We start from the raw sequence: 17,109 nt of genomic DNA, 5'->3' as shown, positions 1-17,109 counted from the left end.
AATATTTACCAAATAAACTAAAGTAAAAAATAATAAAAAGTAACACAATAAAATAACAATAACGAGGCTATATACAGGGAGTGCTGGTACCGAGTCAGTGTGCAGGGATACAGGTTAGTTGAGGTAATTTGTACATGGTAGGGGTGAAGTGACTATGCATAGATAATAAACAGCGAGTAGCAGTAGGGGGGGGTCAATGTAAATAGTCCGGTGGCCAGTTGATTAATTGTTCAGCAGTCTTATGGGTTGGGGGTAGAAGCTGTCAAGGACCCTTTGGTCTGAGACTTGGTGCTCCGGTACCGTTTGCCATGCGATAGCAGAGAGAACAGTCTATGACTTCGATGACTGGAGTCTCTGACAATTTTATGGATTTACCTCTGACACCGCCTATTATATAGGTCCTGGATGGCAGGAAGCTTGGCCCCAGTGATGTACTGGGCCATACGCACTACCCTCTGTAGCGCCTTACGGTCAGATGCCGAGCAGTAGCCATAGCAGGCGGTGATGCAACTGGTCAGGATGCTCGCGATGGTGCAGCTGTAGAACTGTTTGAGGACCTGGGGACCCATGGGGGGGGGGGGGGTTTGTTGTGCCCCCTTCACGGCCATCTTATTGTGTTTGGACCATGATATGGACACCAAGGACCTTGAAACTCTCATCCCGCGCCACTACATCCCCATCAAAGTTAATGGGGGCTGTTTGGCCCGCCTTTTCCAGTAGTCCACCATCAGCTACTTTGTCTTACTCACATTGAGGGAGTGGTTGTTGTCCTGGCACCACACTGCCAGTTCTCTGACCTCTCTCGTTATTGTTGGTGATCGGCCCTACCACTGTTGTGTCAGCAAACTTAATGATGGTAATGGAGTCGTGTTTGGCCACGCAGTCGTGGGTGAGCAGGGAGTACAGGAAGGGACTAAGTACACACCCCTGAGGGGCCCCAGTGTTGAGGATCAGCGTGTCAGACGTGTTGTTGCCTACGCTTACCAACTGGGGGCCGCCCGTCAGGAAGTCCAGGAACCAGTTGCAGAGGGAGGTGTTTAGTCCCAGGGTTCCTTAGCTTAGTGATGAGCTTCGTAGGCACTATGGTCTTGAACGCTGCTCTGGAGTCAGTGAACAGCATGGTGTTCCTTTTGTCCAGGTGGGAAAGGGCAGTGTGGAGTTCGATTACGTAGTCTGTGGATCTGTTGTGGCGATATGCAAATTGGATCTAGGGTATCCGGGAGGATGCTGTTGATGTGAGCCATGACCAGCCTTTCAAAGCACTTCATGGCTACTGACGTGAGTGCTACGGGAATAATCATTTTGGCAGGTTACCTTCACTTCCTTGAGCACAGGGACTATGATGGTCTGCTTGAAACATGTCGGTATTACAGGCACGGTCAGGGAGAGGTTGAAAATGTCAGTGAAGACACTTGCCAGTTGGTCCCTAGATGCTTTGAGTACACATTCTGGTAATCCGTCTGGCCCTGTGTGAATTATCACACAGTCATCCAGAACAGCTGGTGCTCTCGTGCATGCTTCAGTGTTGCTTGCCTCGAAGCAAGCATAAAAGGCATTTAGCTCATCTGGTAGGCTTGCGTCACTGGGCAGCTTGTGTCTGAGTTTCCCTTTGTAGTCCATAATAGTTTTCAAGCTCTGCCACATTCGATGAGCGTCAGAGCCGGTGTAGTAGGATTCAATCTTAATCCTGAATTAATGCTTTGCTTGTTTGATGGTTCATCTGAGGGCATAGCGGGATTTCTTATAGGCGTCCGGATTAGTGTCCCGCTCCTTGAAAGCAGCAGCTCTAGCCTTTAGCTCGATGCGGATGTGGCATAATAAGAACTCTCTTGGTATATAGTGGTCTACAGCTTATCGTAAGGTACTCTACCTCAGGCGAGCAATACCTCAAAACTTCTTTATTAGACTTGTTACCCGTGGTCCTTAAATGAAACTGGTACATATTTTCGTTTATCACAATTTTGGTCTTTAATCCAGGGCCGACAGACAAGTTCCTTACTTTTAATGTTTTTTTTTTACTGAAATTGCAACCAACTCTCTGTGGCCTGTTATAAAAAATAACAATATTTTGGAAAGGATTTTGTTTCAAATAACCAAAAGTGAGCGATTGTAATGTAAATAATGGGGAAACGGTCATTCTTGAAAATGGGGTGAGACTTTCTTACTTATATGTAAATAAAGCCAGTTTGTTATTTAGAATGATTTGTTTCTGTTTTTAGAGGGAGAGAAACCAAAAGCCCACTGTGCGTATTTTTCGAAATTCCTCATTCCACACGTCAAGTGAAAATCCCCCATTGTATATACCCAAGTTCTTTTTAACTCCAGGACCACCAACAGTTTGTTGTTGTTGTTGCCTGATGCAGGACTCTAGTGCCAGAGGAGAGACTATTAGACTAAAAACACCTCCATTAATTACCACAGTTTAGACTATCGATAGATCTGCGCTCTAACTGCCCCTTGTGATAGTATGGTGCAATGACAGAATGCCACCATCTACCACTAACAGTCGCGACATAAGCTTGTAACTTTTTTAAAGGAAGAATCACTGTATCTGACAAGGATATAGAAATGCATGTCGGTGTCATAGCATGCAGCCAGCATCTCTCTCTCTGGGGCTAGACCTAGGCTTCTTTTCCTTTAAACATATTTTTTAATATTAAAATCATAGAGTGGACACCTATGCCCATAGGCCTATGCATGCAATACCCTGATGCATTTAGGCCTCAAATCTCCGACAGCTGAACCATGGGGTGGACAATTATCGTTTTAGGTAAGTAAAAACCAATAAAACAATTGGCTTTAAAGTTTTGCATTTGCTAGACATTGAAACGCAAGGAATAGTGTTTTTGTAATTAAGTTATAGGCTGTTTTTAAGGACACATACTCTAAATGTGGCTCATCTAGCAAATATCCCTTGGTTATTGATGGCGCTGGCTGCTTGGTTTACGCACCCAATGCATATGGACGTCGGTACATTTCTCAAATGTCCGATAAATGAAAATCTTACCAGTCATTTGGACGGCGCCAAATTTTCCTGGCAGAAACCCTGGTGGGTGTGTGTGTTTCAAGGTGTGATTGTGGTGGTCCCCATGGTTCACATGAATAGTTGGGAATCCTGAAGGTGTCAACAGGTTTAGCGATGGGATCAGGGTCAGGTCAACAGTGTCATGGGGGAGGAAAAGGACAGGAGGAGGGAAAGAGGACGTGAAAGAGCAGAATGAGGGAGGAGAGGCCTTCATGGAGACGGACAAATGCACACAAAGCAGTTTTGTACGTTAACTATTTGCACATCGTTACAACACTGTATATAGACATAATATGACATTTGAAATGTCTTTATTCTTTTTGGAACTTCTGTGAGTGTAATGTTTACTGTTAATTTGTATTGGTTATTTCACTTTTGTTTATTATCAACTTCACTTGCTTTGTCAATGTTAACATAAGTTTCCCATGCCACTAAAGCCCTTAAATTGAAATGTAATTGATATAGAACACCTAAAAGTAACACTTAAGCATGCCTTTCGAAGTACCACCATTTGGAGTGAGGGAGCCCCTCCCAGTTCTTCTTCTTAGTTTACCCTCCATCTCTGCTTTCATTTGCCCAACATGTCTTTTTTTTTACCATGACTTGCCCCCCCCCCCATTCTGGGTGTGTGCAATGCATGGTCCCTGTCATAGTATATGTATAGTATATGACCATCCCCTCTCAGTTCTGTGCATATCGGCTTTCTGTACACCCGTTCTCTCTCTTCTCTCTTCTGTGTTAACAGACAGAGATAGAGAGGCCTAGCTCCCTAACTGAGGCCAAGGCCTGAATCAGGCAACAGGCTAACACAACAGCTCTTTCCAAAGTCTTTGATTACACAATGGAGGGAAACACAGATTCAATAACTATTAAATTAAATGACAGAGTGGCCCCCGCTACTAGGGAAAGGTGCTGAATATAGCCCCCATCAAACAACACACACTCCTCTCCAGACCAAACACACTGGGTGGTGGTGTTGGGTAGAGAGGGAAAGGTTCATTATTTCAGGAGTAAAGGAAAGAGAAAAAGTTGTGCTGAGGCACAGGAATGGTTGGGAATGCTTCGATACCTGGGGTTGCAGGTAGCCTAGCGGTTAGAGAGGAAAGCCAGCAACCGGAGGGTTTCTGCATTGAATCCTGGGTCCGGCTGGAAAAATCTGTTGGGAAATTAGCTGGCAACCGAAGGGTATCAAGTCCTATATGCCATTGTGCCCGTGAGCAAGGCACTTAACCTCCCACAACAACAGCTCCTCGGGTGCCCAGTGTGTCAGCCCCTGTACATCTCCAAAAAGCTGTATACTGTATGTATGTGTGTCTTGCAGAGGGGTTGGGTTTAGCCTAGTGGTTAGAATGTTGGACTAGTAACCGCAAGGTTGCAAGTTCAAACCCCTGAGCTGACAAGGTACAAATCTGTTGTTCTACACCTGAACCGGCAGTTAACCCACTGTTCCTAGACAGTCATTGAAAATAAGAATTTGTTCTTAACTAACTTGCCTGGTAAAAAAAAGGTAAAATAAAAAACATGGGAACAAAAATGTCAGTTTCTATGCGACTGACCAATAAAGTAATCTTCATCAACTATGCCTGTAAATATTAGTGTACAATTAGACAGTCAGCCAAAAGACACTTTAGACACATACAGAACTGGAGATTTTAATAAATGTTTTCCTTGTTGTTGGGAGTTTATTTTCCCCTTAAATCCTTTTTATCTTTCCCAGCTCAGCCCCTTTCCTGAGAAAGAACACACATGCACAGACATGCACGCACACAAACACAGTGTTTTGCTCATCATTAAACATCCAAAAATCTCTGCCAAGTTTAAAAAAAATTATTTTATAATAAAAGGGTTTTACTGAGTGTTGAGATCTGTAGACTGAGTTGATCCAGAGAATCCTCGCTCTCTCTCTCTCTCTCTCTCTCTCTCTCTCTCTCTCTCTCTCTCTCTCTCTCTCTCTCTCTCTCTCTCTCTCTCTCTCTCTGTCTCTGTCTCTGTGTGTGTGGGGTCACGCCGGTGCTAAATCGTGGCTGCCACTGCAAACAAAACTGCGTTTTGTGGGGGGGTGGGGGATGTATGCCCCAGAAAGACCCCATCTTCTGCCACCCGCAGGAAGACCCTGCATTTACCCACTCCCCCCAGCTAACTTTTTCCTCAGGGAAACACTTGTGTTATGTCAGAATGTGTGGGAGAGCCTGGGGGTGACTGGGCCTGGATTCAATATACATTGCAATATGCAATTTACATTGGCATCATATCAGTGTCTAAACTGTAAAGTGGCTATTCCACTGATGTCAGAAGGTGAATTCACCAATTTGTAAGTCGCTCTGGATAAGAGCGTCTGCTAAATGACTTAAATGTAATGTAAATGTAAACCATTAGCCTAATGGTTTTCCATGCTCACTCGTAATGCGTTCAGAAAGGTGGATTGAATCCATGCAGCTGTGGCATCACAGAGAGACATGGGAACAGGAATGGGAGTGAAGTTCTAAAGGTTAGTTTGGGTCAGGATCGACAGTCCACAGGAATGGGCAGTACAGGGGGTGGGGGGTTAACAACATGTCATGCATTTCATCTAAAAAAAACGAATATAGTTGTAGCCACTGCCAGTCACTACTTTACCTCAGATGCCAACGTACGTCAGGGAATGATGAAGCTTTCAAGAGAGGAATTGCAACGTCTCGTTGCAGCCTAGGACCCATCACTAACATTTGAGTCATTAAAAGGAAAGAGCAATGTTTTTGCTAAAGTGGATAGATGTCTTTGACAATGAAGAAACGGATTACACGGCTTGTAAAAAAATGCAGCGGTTTAATCAAATACCAACCGGAGCGTGGGACAAGCGGCCTGAAGCGGCATAGCTGCTCTAGTACCAACAACGTTACCGGTCAAGCCCAATTGTTTGCGTATTTAACTAAACCCATGCCATCTGAGGTAAAGAGTAGGGTGGCAGATATGTGCGGCATTTAATCTCGTTGAGGCCAAATGTTTCGAAATCGTGACCCAACGTTCCATATCCATGAGTTCATCCGACACTGGGTTAGTAGAAGGGCTGCCTTCATTGCCAAAATCACGTAATGTGGTTGTTATCAGCTGTGTGTGCAGGCAAGTGTCTTATGAGTGCTATGCAGCAGCCAAACGGAGCAGTTGCTATGGCTACACACATGCAGAGCAGGGGACAGACAGACGAGTAGCTGAAGCAGGAAGTTATTCCTTTTTTATGTGTGGAAAAATTAGCACGGGACAGGATGGGAGTGAATTTTGATCGGGATAAGATAGGGAAGTACCCGGGGTTATATAACTGTTGCAGGATCAGGACAGTACCAGGAAAAATTTGACAAGACGGGACAGGAATTAATTTTCACTCCCGTGTCAACGTATAGGTAGCATCTCAAAAGGCACACTATTTCCAATATAGTGCACCAATTTTGGCCAGGGCACATAGTTCCAAAGTAAGGCTCTGGTCCCATATGGCTCTAGTCAAAAGTAATGCACTGCAGTACCAGTCAATAGTTTGGACACCTACTCATTCAAGGGTTTTTCTTTGTTGACTATTTTCTACATTGTAGAATAATAGTGGAGACATCAAAACTACGAAATAACACCTATGGAATCATGGAGTAACCAAAACGGTGTTAAACAAATCAAAATGTATTTTATATTTGACATTCTTCAAAGTAGCCACCTTTTGCCTTGATGACTGCTTTGCACACTCTTGGCATTCTCTCAACCCGCTTCATGAGGCAGTCTCCTGGAATGCATTTCAATTAACAGGTGTGCCTTGTTAGAAGTTAATTTGTGGAATTTCTTTCCTTCTTAATGCGTCTGAGCCAATCAGTTGTCTTGTGACAAGGTAGGGGTGGTATACAGAAGATAGCCCTATTTTGTAAAAGACCAAGTCCATATTATGGCAAGAACAGCTCAAATGAGCAAAGTTAAACGACAGTCCATCATTACTCTAAGACAAAAAGGCCAGTCAATCCGGAAAATGTCAAGAACTTTGAAAGTGCAGTCGCAAAAACCATCAAGCGCTATGATGAAACTGGCTCTCATGAGGACCGCCACAGTAAAGGAAGACCCAGAGTTACCTCTGCTGCAGAGGATAAGTTCATTAGAGTTACCAGCCTCAGAAATTGCAGCCCAAATAAATGCTTCACAGAGTTCAAGTAACAGACACATCTCAACATCAACTGTTCAGAGCAGACTGTGTGAATCAGGCCTTAATGGTCGAATTGCTGTAAAGAAACCACTACTAAAGGACACAAATAATAAGAAGAGACTTGCTTGGGCCAAGAAACATGAGCAATGGACATTAGACCAGTGGAAATCTGCTCTTTGGTCTGATGAGTCCAAATTTGAGATGTTTGGTTCCAACCGCCATGTGAGACACAGAGTAGGTAAACAGATGATCTCCGCATGTGTGGTTCCACCGTGAAGAATGGAGGAGGAGGTGTGATGGTGCGGCGGTGCTTTGCTGGTGACACTGTCAGTGATTTATTTAGAATTCAAGGAACACTTACCCGGCATGGCTACCACAGCACTCTGCAGCGATACGCCATCCCATCTGGTTTGCTCTTAGTGTCATTATCATTTGTTTTTCAACAAGACAATGACCAAAAAAGACCTCCAGGCTGTGTAAGGGCTATTTTTTATTTTACTAGGCAGGTCTGTTAAGAACAAAATCTTATTTTCAATGATGGCCTAGGAAGAGTGGGTTAACTGCCTGTTCAGGGGCAGAACGACAGATTTGTACCTTGTCAGCTGGGGTTTGAACTTGCAACCTTGGCCTTACAGTCAACTCTCTAACCACTTGAGATACCCTGCCGACCACAGAAAAGGAGAGTGATGGAGTGCTCAACATATATGGGAACTCCTTCCAGACTGTTGGAAAATCATTCCAGGTGAAGCTGGTTGAGAGAATGCCAAGAGTGGGGAAAGCTGTCACCAAGGCAAAAAATAAATATATTTTGATTTGTTTAACACTTTTTTGGTTACTACATGATTCCATATGTGTTTTTTAATAGTTTTGATGTCTTCACTATTATTCTACATTGTAGAAAATAGTAAAAATAAAGAAAACCCCTTGAATGAGTAGGTGTATCCAAACTTTTGACTGGTACTGTATATATTTTCATTTTGGAGGTATCTGGCTTTCCCTGCTGTTTCACACTGGCTGCCTGGTATTTTTTCTGAAAGGGAGGTCTGTCTGTCTATCTGCCTGGGCACAATTATTGGTTTTTATTCTTACAGGCTCCACCTCCACACCACTTTCCACTCTCCACCTTCTGCTTTGGGCCATAACTGCATGCTTTACTCATGAAAGTACAACCCAACACAAGATAATGTTTAGAATGGGGCTGACTGATGGATCCACAAGGGGTTATGGGGTTGATGTCCTAATTTATGGTTTTAATATGTGTTTGGGCCTCTTCTCTCTCACTGTATCGCACCTCTTGGCATGATGTTGATTTAAGTGCATCCATGGGGTTATGTGTTTTTTTTAGACTATTGCTTATTTCTTATTCTCCCACCTTTTCCCCTGAGTTTCCTACCTCCTTTCTGTGCACAACCCTCCTCACTTTCCTCCTCCCCTTCCTTCGCTCTGCAGAGCCTCCGACCAAATACCAAATCTCTAAGCCCACCGTGTGCTCGGTGCACCCGGGGGAACTGCTGAAGCTCAGCTGCCTTCTGGCCGGGGAGCCCGGGGCCATCACCTGGACTAAGGATGGTTCCACTCTGGGGGCCAACAACCGCACCCTGATAGAACAGGAGGTTCTGCAGATCCGCGACGCCACGCCCAAGGACTCTGGGCTGTACGCGTGCAGCACTGTGGGCCCTCAGGGCAGCGACACTCTCTGCTTCATAGTGAACGTCACAGGTGAGTCAGGGTGCCATGAAGGAGGCAGGACAGAGAGTAACCAGCCAGTCAGCCGGCCAGCTTGTCAGGGCAGGACAAGGGCATGGTGTAGGTCTTACAGTATGCTTTCATATTGCTCTGGTTTACACATACGCCGTGTCATGAAAAGGACAGTCAGTGTAGGCAGTGTGGATAGTTGCTGGACTGCAATGTGGCTTCAGCTACTTTACCTGTGTGGGTTCGAGTTGCACCTACATCCCTGTTCTTGGGAGGCGGTGCTGCCTTTGCAAATGGTGTAGTTGGGGAATGGCCATGGAAGGGCTGTGGACTGGGTGTTTTTTTTTGTTGGTTCATGTAGTTCATTTATAGTTATTTAGCTTTTCTTACATAGGTTAGTGACTCATGTAAATGTCAATATTACATCACCTGATCCTCAACACATCAGTGCACGTATGAGCATGTGCTGCAGTGAGCATGTGTGTGTACTGTAGTAGTGTGCATGCGTTTGTGTGTGCCTTTTTAGCAGTGTGAGTGTATATGTTGGCTGCAGCTGTCCTGAGGGTGCCAGAGATGGCAGTAAGTAACCGTGGTCATCTCTACAGATGCCATCTCGTCTGGGGACGATGAGGACGACACAGAGCGATCGGAGGACGTGGGGGCGGACGGAGAGCAGATAAGTGAGTATGGGCATAGTATTGTGGGGACAGTGTGGGCAGCAGAGGCCATGACTATTGTCTTCTGTAGTGGGGGCCTGTGGGCAATATGTGAACTCAGCAAAAAGTAAAAAAAATTGGGTTGTTTTTACCCTCTTTGTTATATGATAACACTGTTGTGGAACTGGGGGCAAAGGCTTGGACTATCGACCATGAGATCAAATGTCGTCATGACTAAAGTTACTTTTTAAAATTCTACGGGAAATAGAGAAGACAGCTGTGTTGTATGTATATTGCCTAATCTGGTTATTTTATATTATTTAAAATCTCTTGCGAGGTATCAGCTATACTGTTGCGTTCCTCTGTATGTACTGAGTCTGGGAGTCTGTTTGTGCTGTGAATGTATGTTTGTTCTGAAGGTGTTTGTGACCCACAATCAAAAAGACTACAGTTTAGAATTCTATAATAAAATGTAGTATACTGTGGAATACTATACTACATACTGTAGTATCGCACGATCATGTGTAGTACTTACTTTAAAATGTTGTAATATAGTACATATTATTGTATTATCCTGAAATAAAACACTGTAGTAAATACTACAGTAATGTCCGCAAAAACACTACAATCCGCATTTTTTTAAATTTTTTATATAGTAAATATGACTGTATATACTTCGATTTTTTTTCACAGGCCTACACACAATATCCTATAATGTCAAATTGGAATGTTTTTTAAAATTTTTACAAATTGACCCCTTTGTTATGGCAAGCCTAAATAAGTTCAGGAGCAGAAATTTTCTTAATAAGTCACAAAACAAGTTGCATGGATTCACTCTTTGTGCAATAATAGTGTTTAACATTACTACCTCATCTCTGTACTGCACACTATACAATCTGTAAGATCCCTTAATCAAGCAGTGAATTTCAAACACCGATTCAACCATAAAGACCAGAAAGGTTTTCCAATACTTCGCGAAGGGCACCTATTAGTAGATGGGTAAAAAAAAAAACAGATGTTGAATATCCCTTTGCGTATGGTGAAATTATTGATTACACTTTGGATGGAGTCTCAATATATCTTCAGACACCAATGGAGGATACTGAGGGGAGGACTGCTCATACTAATGGCTGGAAAGGTGCCAATGGAATGGCATCAAACCATGTGTTTGGGGTATTTGACACCATTCCAGAAATTCTGCTCTAGCCGTTACCACTAGCCCATCCTCCCCAATTAAGGTTACACCAACCTCCTGTGTCAGACACTACAACGATGCAGGCCTTCCTAACTCAGTAAGGAAACCACTCAGGGATTTCACCATGAGGCCAATGGTGACTTTAAATACAGTGGGGCAAAAAATTATTTAGTCAGCCACCAATTGTGCAAGTTCTCCCACTTAAAAAGATGAGAGATGCCTGTAATTTTCAGCATTTTCAGCAGGTACACTTCAACTATGACAGACAAAATGAGGAGAAAACATCCAGAAAATCACATTGTAGAATTTTTTATTAATTTATTTGCAAATTCTACTTGAGAAGCTATGGCAAGACCTGAAAATGGTTGTCTAGCCATGATCAACATTTTGGAAGTATAATGGGCAATTGTTGCACAATCCAGGTTTGGAAAGCTCTTAGAGACTTACCCGGAAAGACTCAACACTGCAATCACTGCCAAGGTGCTTCTACAATGTATTGTCTAAGGGGTGTGAATACTTATCTAAATTAAATGTTAGTGTATTTCATTTTCAATAAATTCGCAAACATTTCTAAATACATGTTTTCACTTTGTATTGTGATGAGATGGGTGAGATTTATTTTTTTACTTAACCCATTCCGCAAAATGTGGAATAAGTCAAGGGGTATGAATGCTTTCTGAAGGCACTGTACCTACAGGTTATGGAAAATGTGTGTTTTTTCTTCTTCATATTTCTCCAGTAGGTTTCCTAAAGGAAAAAGCCTCCACTTCTATTTTAAAGATAATATAAGAATGACCGTATAGTAAATACTACATTAATGTCCGCAAAAACACTCACTAAATACTACAGTGTACTACAGTCCGCAAAAACACTACAGTAAATACTACAGTATAGTACAGTCTGCAAAAACACCAGTAAGTACTAAAGTATACTACAATCTGAAAAAACTACCTGAATTACTATAGTATAAACTAGAGTTTTCTTTTACTACAGTATTTATACTATAGTTAGCTGTAAATACTACAGTATACTTTTTTTCTTCATTATATTATTTTACTGGGCAAGTCAGTTAAGAACAAATTCTTATTTACAATGACGTCCTACACCGGCCAAACCCGGATGACGCTGGGCTAATTGTGTGCCGCACAATGGGACTCCCAATCACTGTAGTGATGCCTCTAGCACTGAGATGCAGTGCCTTAGGTTGCTGCGCCACTCAGGAGCTACATTATACTACATTAAAAACTACAGTCAGCAAAACACTACGGTTATTACTATTGTATTTATCCCATTGTATACTATTGTATTTTTTTAATGTCAGGAGCACCTGGGGTAGTCAGGCCATATCTCTATCAGACCTTCTAGGCACTCTAGGGAAGAATTCCTAGCATTCCTGCTGTAGCCAGAATCTCTCAGGTTGTCAGGCCCGAAGGAGCCAGTCAGCTGGACTCATCCATTATGTAAACTCTCATCTGGACTGGGTTAGGGACCTGATGGGGGATGGGCTTTGTGTAGTGTGTGTGTGAGAGTGTATAGTGCATTCAGAAAGTATTCTGACCCCTTCACTTTTTCCATATTTTGTTGTTATGTTGATCAACCTTGAGATGTTTCTACAACTTGATTGGAGTCCTTTCACCTGTGGTAAATTTTAATTGATTCGACATGATTTGGAAAGGCACACACCTGTCTATATAAGGTCCCGCAGTTGACAGTGCCTATCAGAGCAAAAACCAAGCCATGCAGTCGAAGGAATTGTCCGTACAGCTCCGATACAGGATTGTGTCGAGGCACAGATCTGGGGAAGGGTACAAAAAATGTCTGCAGCATTGAAGGTCCCCAAGAACACAGCGGCCTCCATCTTTCTTAAATTGAAGAAGTTTGTAACCACCAAGACTCTTCCTAGAGCTGGCCGTCCAGCCAAACTGAGCAATCGGGGGAGAAGGGCCTTGGTCACTAAGGTGACCAAGAACCATTTGGTTATTCTGACAGAGCTCCAGAGTTGCTCTGTGGAGTTAGGAGAACCTTCCAGAAGGACAACAATCTCTGCGGCACTCCACCAATCAGGTCTTTATGGTAGAGTGGCCAGACGGAAGCCACTCCTCAGTAAAAGGCACATGACAGCCCACTTGTAGTTTGCCAACAGGCACCTGAAGGTTTCTCAGACCATGGGAAATAAGATTCTCTGGTCTGATGAAACCAAGATTGAACTCTTTGGCCTGAATGCCAAGCGTCACATCTGGAGGAAACCAAGTGAAGCGGTGAAGCATGGTTGTGGCAGCATCATGCTGTGGGGATGTTTTTCAGCGGAGGGGCCTTCGAGACTAGTTAGAATCGAGGGAATAAACGGAGCAAAGTACAGAGATCCTTGATGAAAACCTGCTCCAGAGTGCTCAGGACCTCAGACTGGGGTGAAGGTTCATCTTCCAACAGAACAACGACCCTAAGCACACAGCCAAGACAACACAGGAGTGGCCTCTGGAGAGACCTGAAAATAGCTGTGCAGCGATGCTCCCCATCCAACCTGACAGAGCTTGAGAGGATCTGCAGAGAAGAATGGGAGAAACTCTCCAAATACAGCTTGCCAAGATTGTAGCATCATACCCATGAAGACTAGAGGCTGATGTCGCTGCCAATGGTGCGTCAAAACAGTACTGAGTAAACGGTCTGAATACTTATGTAAATGTCATATTTCCGTTTAAAAAATATATATATACTTGCAAACATTTTTTTTAAATTTAAATATTTGCTTTGTCATTATGGGGTATTGTTTGTAGATTGATTAGGGGAAAATCTATTTTATTAATTTGGCTGTAACGTAACAAAATGTGGAAAAAGGGAAGGTTTCTGAATACTTTCCGAGTGCAATGAATGTGTGTGTGTGTGTGTGTGTGTCACAGGGCTGAAATGAAGATGAGAGCTTCCACATCTTCTTAAAATTTTCCACATGCATCCTGCCCTCACTGTGGGCTGAACCCCCCCCCCCCTTTAGGGCCGACTGTAATTACCTGAAATCCATTTAATATGGTGGATAGGAACTCTGCAAGGAGAGGAAAATGGAGAGGAAAAAATTTATAATTCTGGTGGTAATAAGCTGTTTGAAAACAAAGTAACAGCTGTTTTGGCAGCTCTGTCCAATTTTCTCCTGCTGTTTTTTCTATGATTTCAAAACCCGGAATATAAAAAAGAAAGAAAGAGGGAAGAGTGGGGGAAAATGAAAAGGGAAAAAAAGGGGAAGGTTGAGGCCTTTAACTACAGCGTTCTGGTTTGGATCAGCACCAGCACTTCTCTGTGTACGCTGTGGAGCTCTGTTCCCTGGCCCACTTCTGGAGGGGGGATGTGGAGGTATGGGAGGGGAAAAGGAAGGACATAGGGGGGGTGGGGATTAGGTTTCAGTGTCTGCCTCAGCTTCTACTCTGAACACTTTTATTCCACTTTCTAAAAAAGACATTGAACAACAACAAAACACAATCACAACCCGCCCCCCCCCCCCAAAATACAAGGAGAAAAAGTTACGAGCTCAGTTGTACCCACTGCCCAGCATCAAGAGGTTGGGTGTGATTGGAGGAAACAAACAAGGCCCAGCGGAAGGATCATGTTGAAGGCTTTGTTTTTCGGGGGAGCATTGACGTCAGTAGAAGGTCAGAGTGGATGTGGGGTTCCAGTCCCGTTGGTTCTGTTGTTCTCTGGTCTGTTAAGGAGATCAACCTCTTGATACTACCCATCCCGGATCGTGAATACAGCCTCAGGCTCATTAGCATAACGCAACGTTAACGATTTCTGAAAATCGCAATTGAAATAAAAATAATATGCCTGCTCTCAAGCTTAGCCTTTTCTTAACAACACTGTCATCTCAGATTTTCAAAATATGCTTTTGAACCATAGCAAATCAAGCATTTGTGTAAGAGTATTGCAAGCTAGCTTAGCATTTTACGTAGCATTTAGCACGCAACATTTTCACAAAAACCAGATAACCAAATAAATAAAATAATTTACCTTTGAAGAACTTCGGATGTTTTCAATTAGGAGACTCTCAGTTACATAGCAAATGTTCAGTTTTTCCTGAAAGAATCTTTGTGTAGGAGAAATTGCTCCGTTTTGTACATCACATTTGGCTACCGAAACGAACCGAAAATTCAGTCACCAAAACGTCAAACTTTTTCCAAATTAACTCCATAATATCGACCGAAACATGGCAAACGTTGTTTAGAATCAATCCTCAAGGTGTTTTTTCACATATCTCTTCATTGATATGCCGTTCGTGGAAGCCTGCTTTCCCCTCAGAATCCCACGGAAAAATACCAGCAGCTGAAAATGACGCACCAATTTCGACGGAGGACACCGGGCGGACACCTGGAAAATGTAGTCTCTTATGGTCAATCTTCCAATGATATGCCTACAAATACGTCACAATGCTGCAGACACCTTGGGGAAACGATAGATCAAATCAAATCAAATCAAACGTAACAAAACCCTACAGATGTGTCAAACGGGCAGGCTCATTCCTCTCGCATTCACAGCCATATAAGGAGACAATGGAAAACAGAGCCTCAAAAATCCTGCTCATTTCCTGGTTGCCGTTTCATCTTGGTTTTGCCTGTAGCTCCTGTTCTAGGGCACACAGACAATATCTTTGCAGTTCTGGAAAATTCAGAGTGTTTTCTTTCCAAAGCTATCAATTATATGCATAGTCGAGCATCTTTTTGTGACAAAATATCTTGTTTAAAACGGGAACGTTTTTCATCCAAAAATGAAATTGCGCACCCAGAGTTTCAAGAGGTTAATTGCTCCCGTTTGTTTTCGTTTGACACATCTGTAGGGTACGTAGACCGGACAGTTGATGTAAAATGACTGGATTTGATGCCTCAATTTTATAAAAGTCTAATATAATTTGCTGTTTTGTTATGTTTGACCTATGTACTGTATATGTGTAGCTCTGGTATTGTACTTCTAAATTAATGTCTACAGTATTGGGCAAATTTGTGGATTTCATGCCCTCGTGTTTCAACTTTAAGCAATTAGTACTATGATTTGCTACTTATGTTTGTGCCTCACTTCTCATTTTGAATATACAGTACGTTCTTGTTCTAGAATAACATGGGCTTACCCCAGAATGCCACAGAGTAAACAGTGAGATGAGCTGTCCGGATCCAGAGGGCATAAGGGTCATAGTTCACCCGAGAGAGACGAGCTCCCGACGGGGGCATACACCACCTTAATCTGTCTGTATGGCGGAGTGTTGAAAAAGAGAAGAAGATGGAGAGGGAAAGATGATGAAAGTGAGAGAATACTGAATGTCTGTACAGAAAATATGAGTTGAATGATAGAGAATATGGGGAGAAATGGAAAGAGGAGGTGGAGATAGTGAGAGTGAAGGAAAGGGGCTGAAGAGAAGTTAACTAGCCAACATTATTGTGTGTTAGTACATCCCGGAAGGAAGAGCATGGTTTAATTCTGTATCAAAGTATGTGTACTGCTCAGTTTGCATGCCAGAGAAAATTATGGGAGGTGACTGACTCCGATAGTATTCTGATTGCACATGTGGGCGGGAAAGGAGAGAGGAGTGGGAAGAGAGAGAGGGGTGGAAAGGGAAGCGCAGAGGCCCAAGAACAAGAAGGCTAAACTCCTGTCCATTCCCTCAGTGGTCAATCTGATTGAAGCAAGGTCAGGAGTGTCTCAAAGCCAGTGTAACCCTGGAGTGTTCCCCATGTTCTCCCTGCTCCTGTCGAAGAGACATAGGAAGTGATGGTGGGGTGGCCATTGGTTGTCTTGTTGTTTTGCTCCAAGTTTCTCTTCCTCAGTGAGTTCATCTGCTTATGCAATCACTCTCCCAGGTGCAGAGAAACTGAGTAGCGTTGAGAGAGAGAGCATGAGAGGGAGATAAAGAGAAGGGTCTTCAGTGAACTACAGCTGACTGAGAGACTGAGGGGGGAGAGTGGGGGAAAGAAAGGCAGGGAGGGGTGGAGAGATATGGGTTTAATGAGCTGCAGTTATGTAGGCCAGAAGAGTGGTGTTCTTAATTTTCTATATGTGATCGACCGGCTCGATTCGGTCTTACGTAGCAAAATTTGAAATTGTGTTTTTTACATTGGATAAATCATAGCTACAAACTGGTATATCATACACTACAGTTGAGGAACAATGGGAAAGTAATTATGTTTTGAAAGTTGATAAACTTGTAAAATCACCTTTGAGAAAATTACCCTCCAATGTTTTTGTACAGATACTGGAGAGCTCTTCTTTGTTTACACCCATTCAGCCTCGTTCACACCCTCTTAAGCTTTAGTCCCACCCATCTCTTTAAGGACTCACGTGAGGCTATGTAGTAAACAACCAAAGGTTTAAAGACTAAAGGCTGGTTTACTACGGTGTGTTCGTAAATTTAATC

General features: G+C 43.1%; 1 protein-coding gene across 7 annotated transcripts in view; it reads left to right on the top strand.

The window, feature by feature from the left end:
* Window positions 1–17,109, top strand: part of LOC135510771 (fibroblast growth factor receptor 2-like) — a 122,439-nt gene that overhangs the window by 18,603 nt on the left and 86,727 nt on the right. For 5 of the 7 annotated variants that reach the window (XM_064931973.1, XM_064931974.1, XM_064931972.1 and 2 more), the window contains exons 3-4: window positions 8,628–8,897; window positions 9,479–9,553. The exons of 1 other annotated variant lie outside the window; for it this stretch is intronic. In XM_064931973.1, the coding sequence (XP_064788045.1) occupies window positions 8,628–8,897; window positions 9,479–9,553 (345 nt within the window). The remainder of the gene's footprint in view (window positions 1–8,627; window positions 8,898–9,478; window positions 9,554–17,109) is intronic. One more of the 7 variants, XM_064931977.1, reaches the window with a different exon arrangement.

The sequence above is a fragment of the Oncorhynchus masou genome, chromosome 23 (assembly GCF_036934945.1).
Source record: "Oncorhynchus masou masou isolate Uvic2021 chromosome 23, UVic_Omas_1.1, whole genome shotgun sequence".
In the NCBI taxonomy this organism is placed as follows: Eukaryota; Metazoa; Chordata; class Actinopteri; order Salmoniformes; family Salmonidae; genus Oncorhynchus; species Oncorhynchus masou.
The sequence above is the reverse complement of the archived record's forward strand: the minus strand, read 5'-3'. Positions and strand labels throughout refer to the sequence as shown.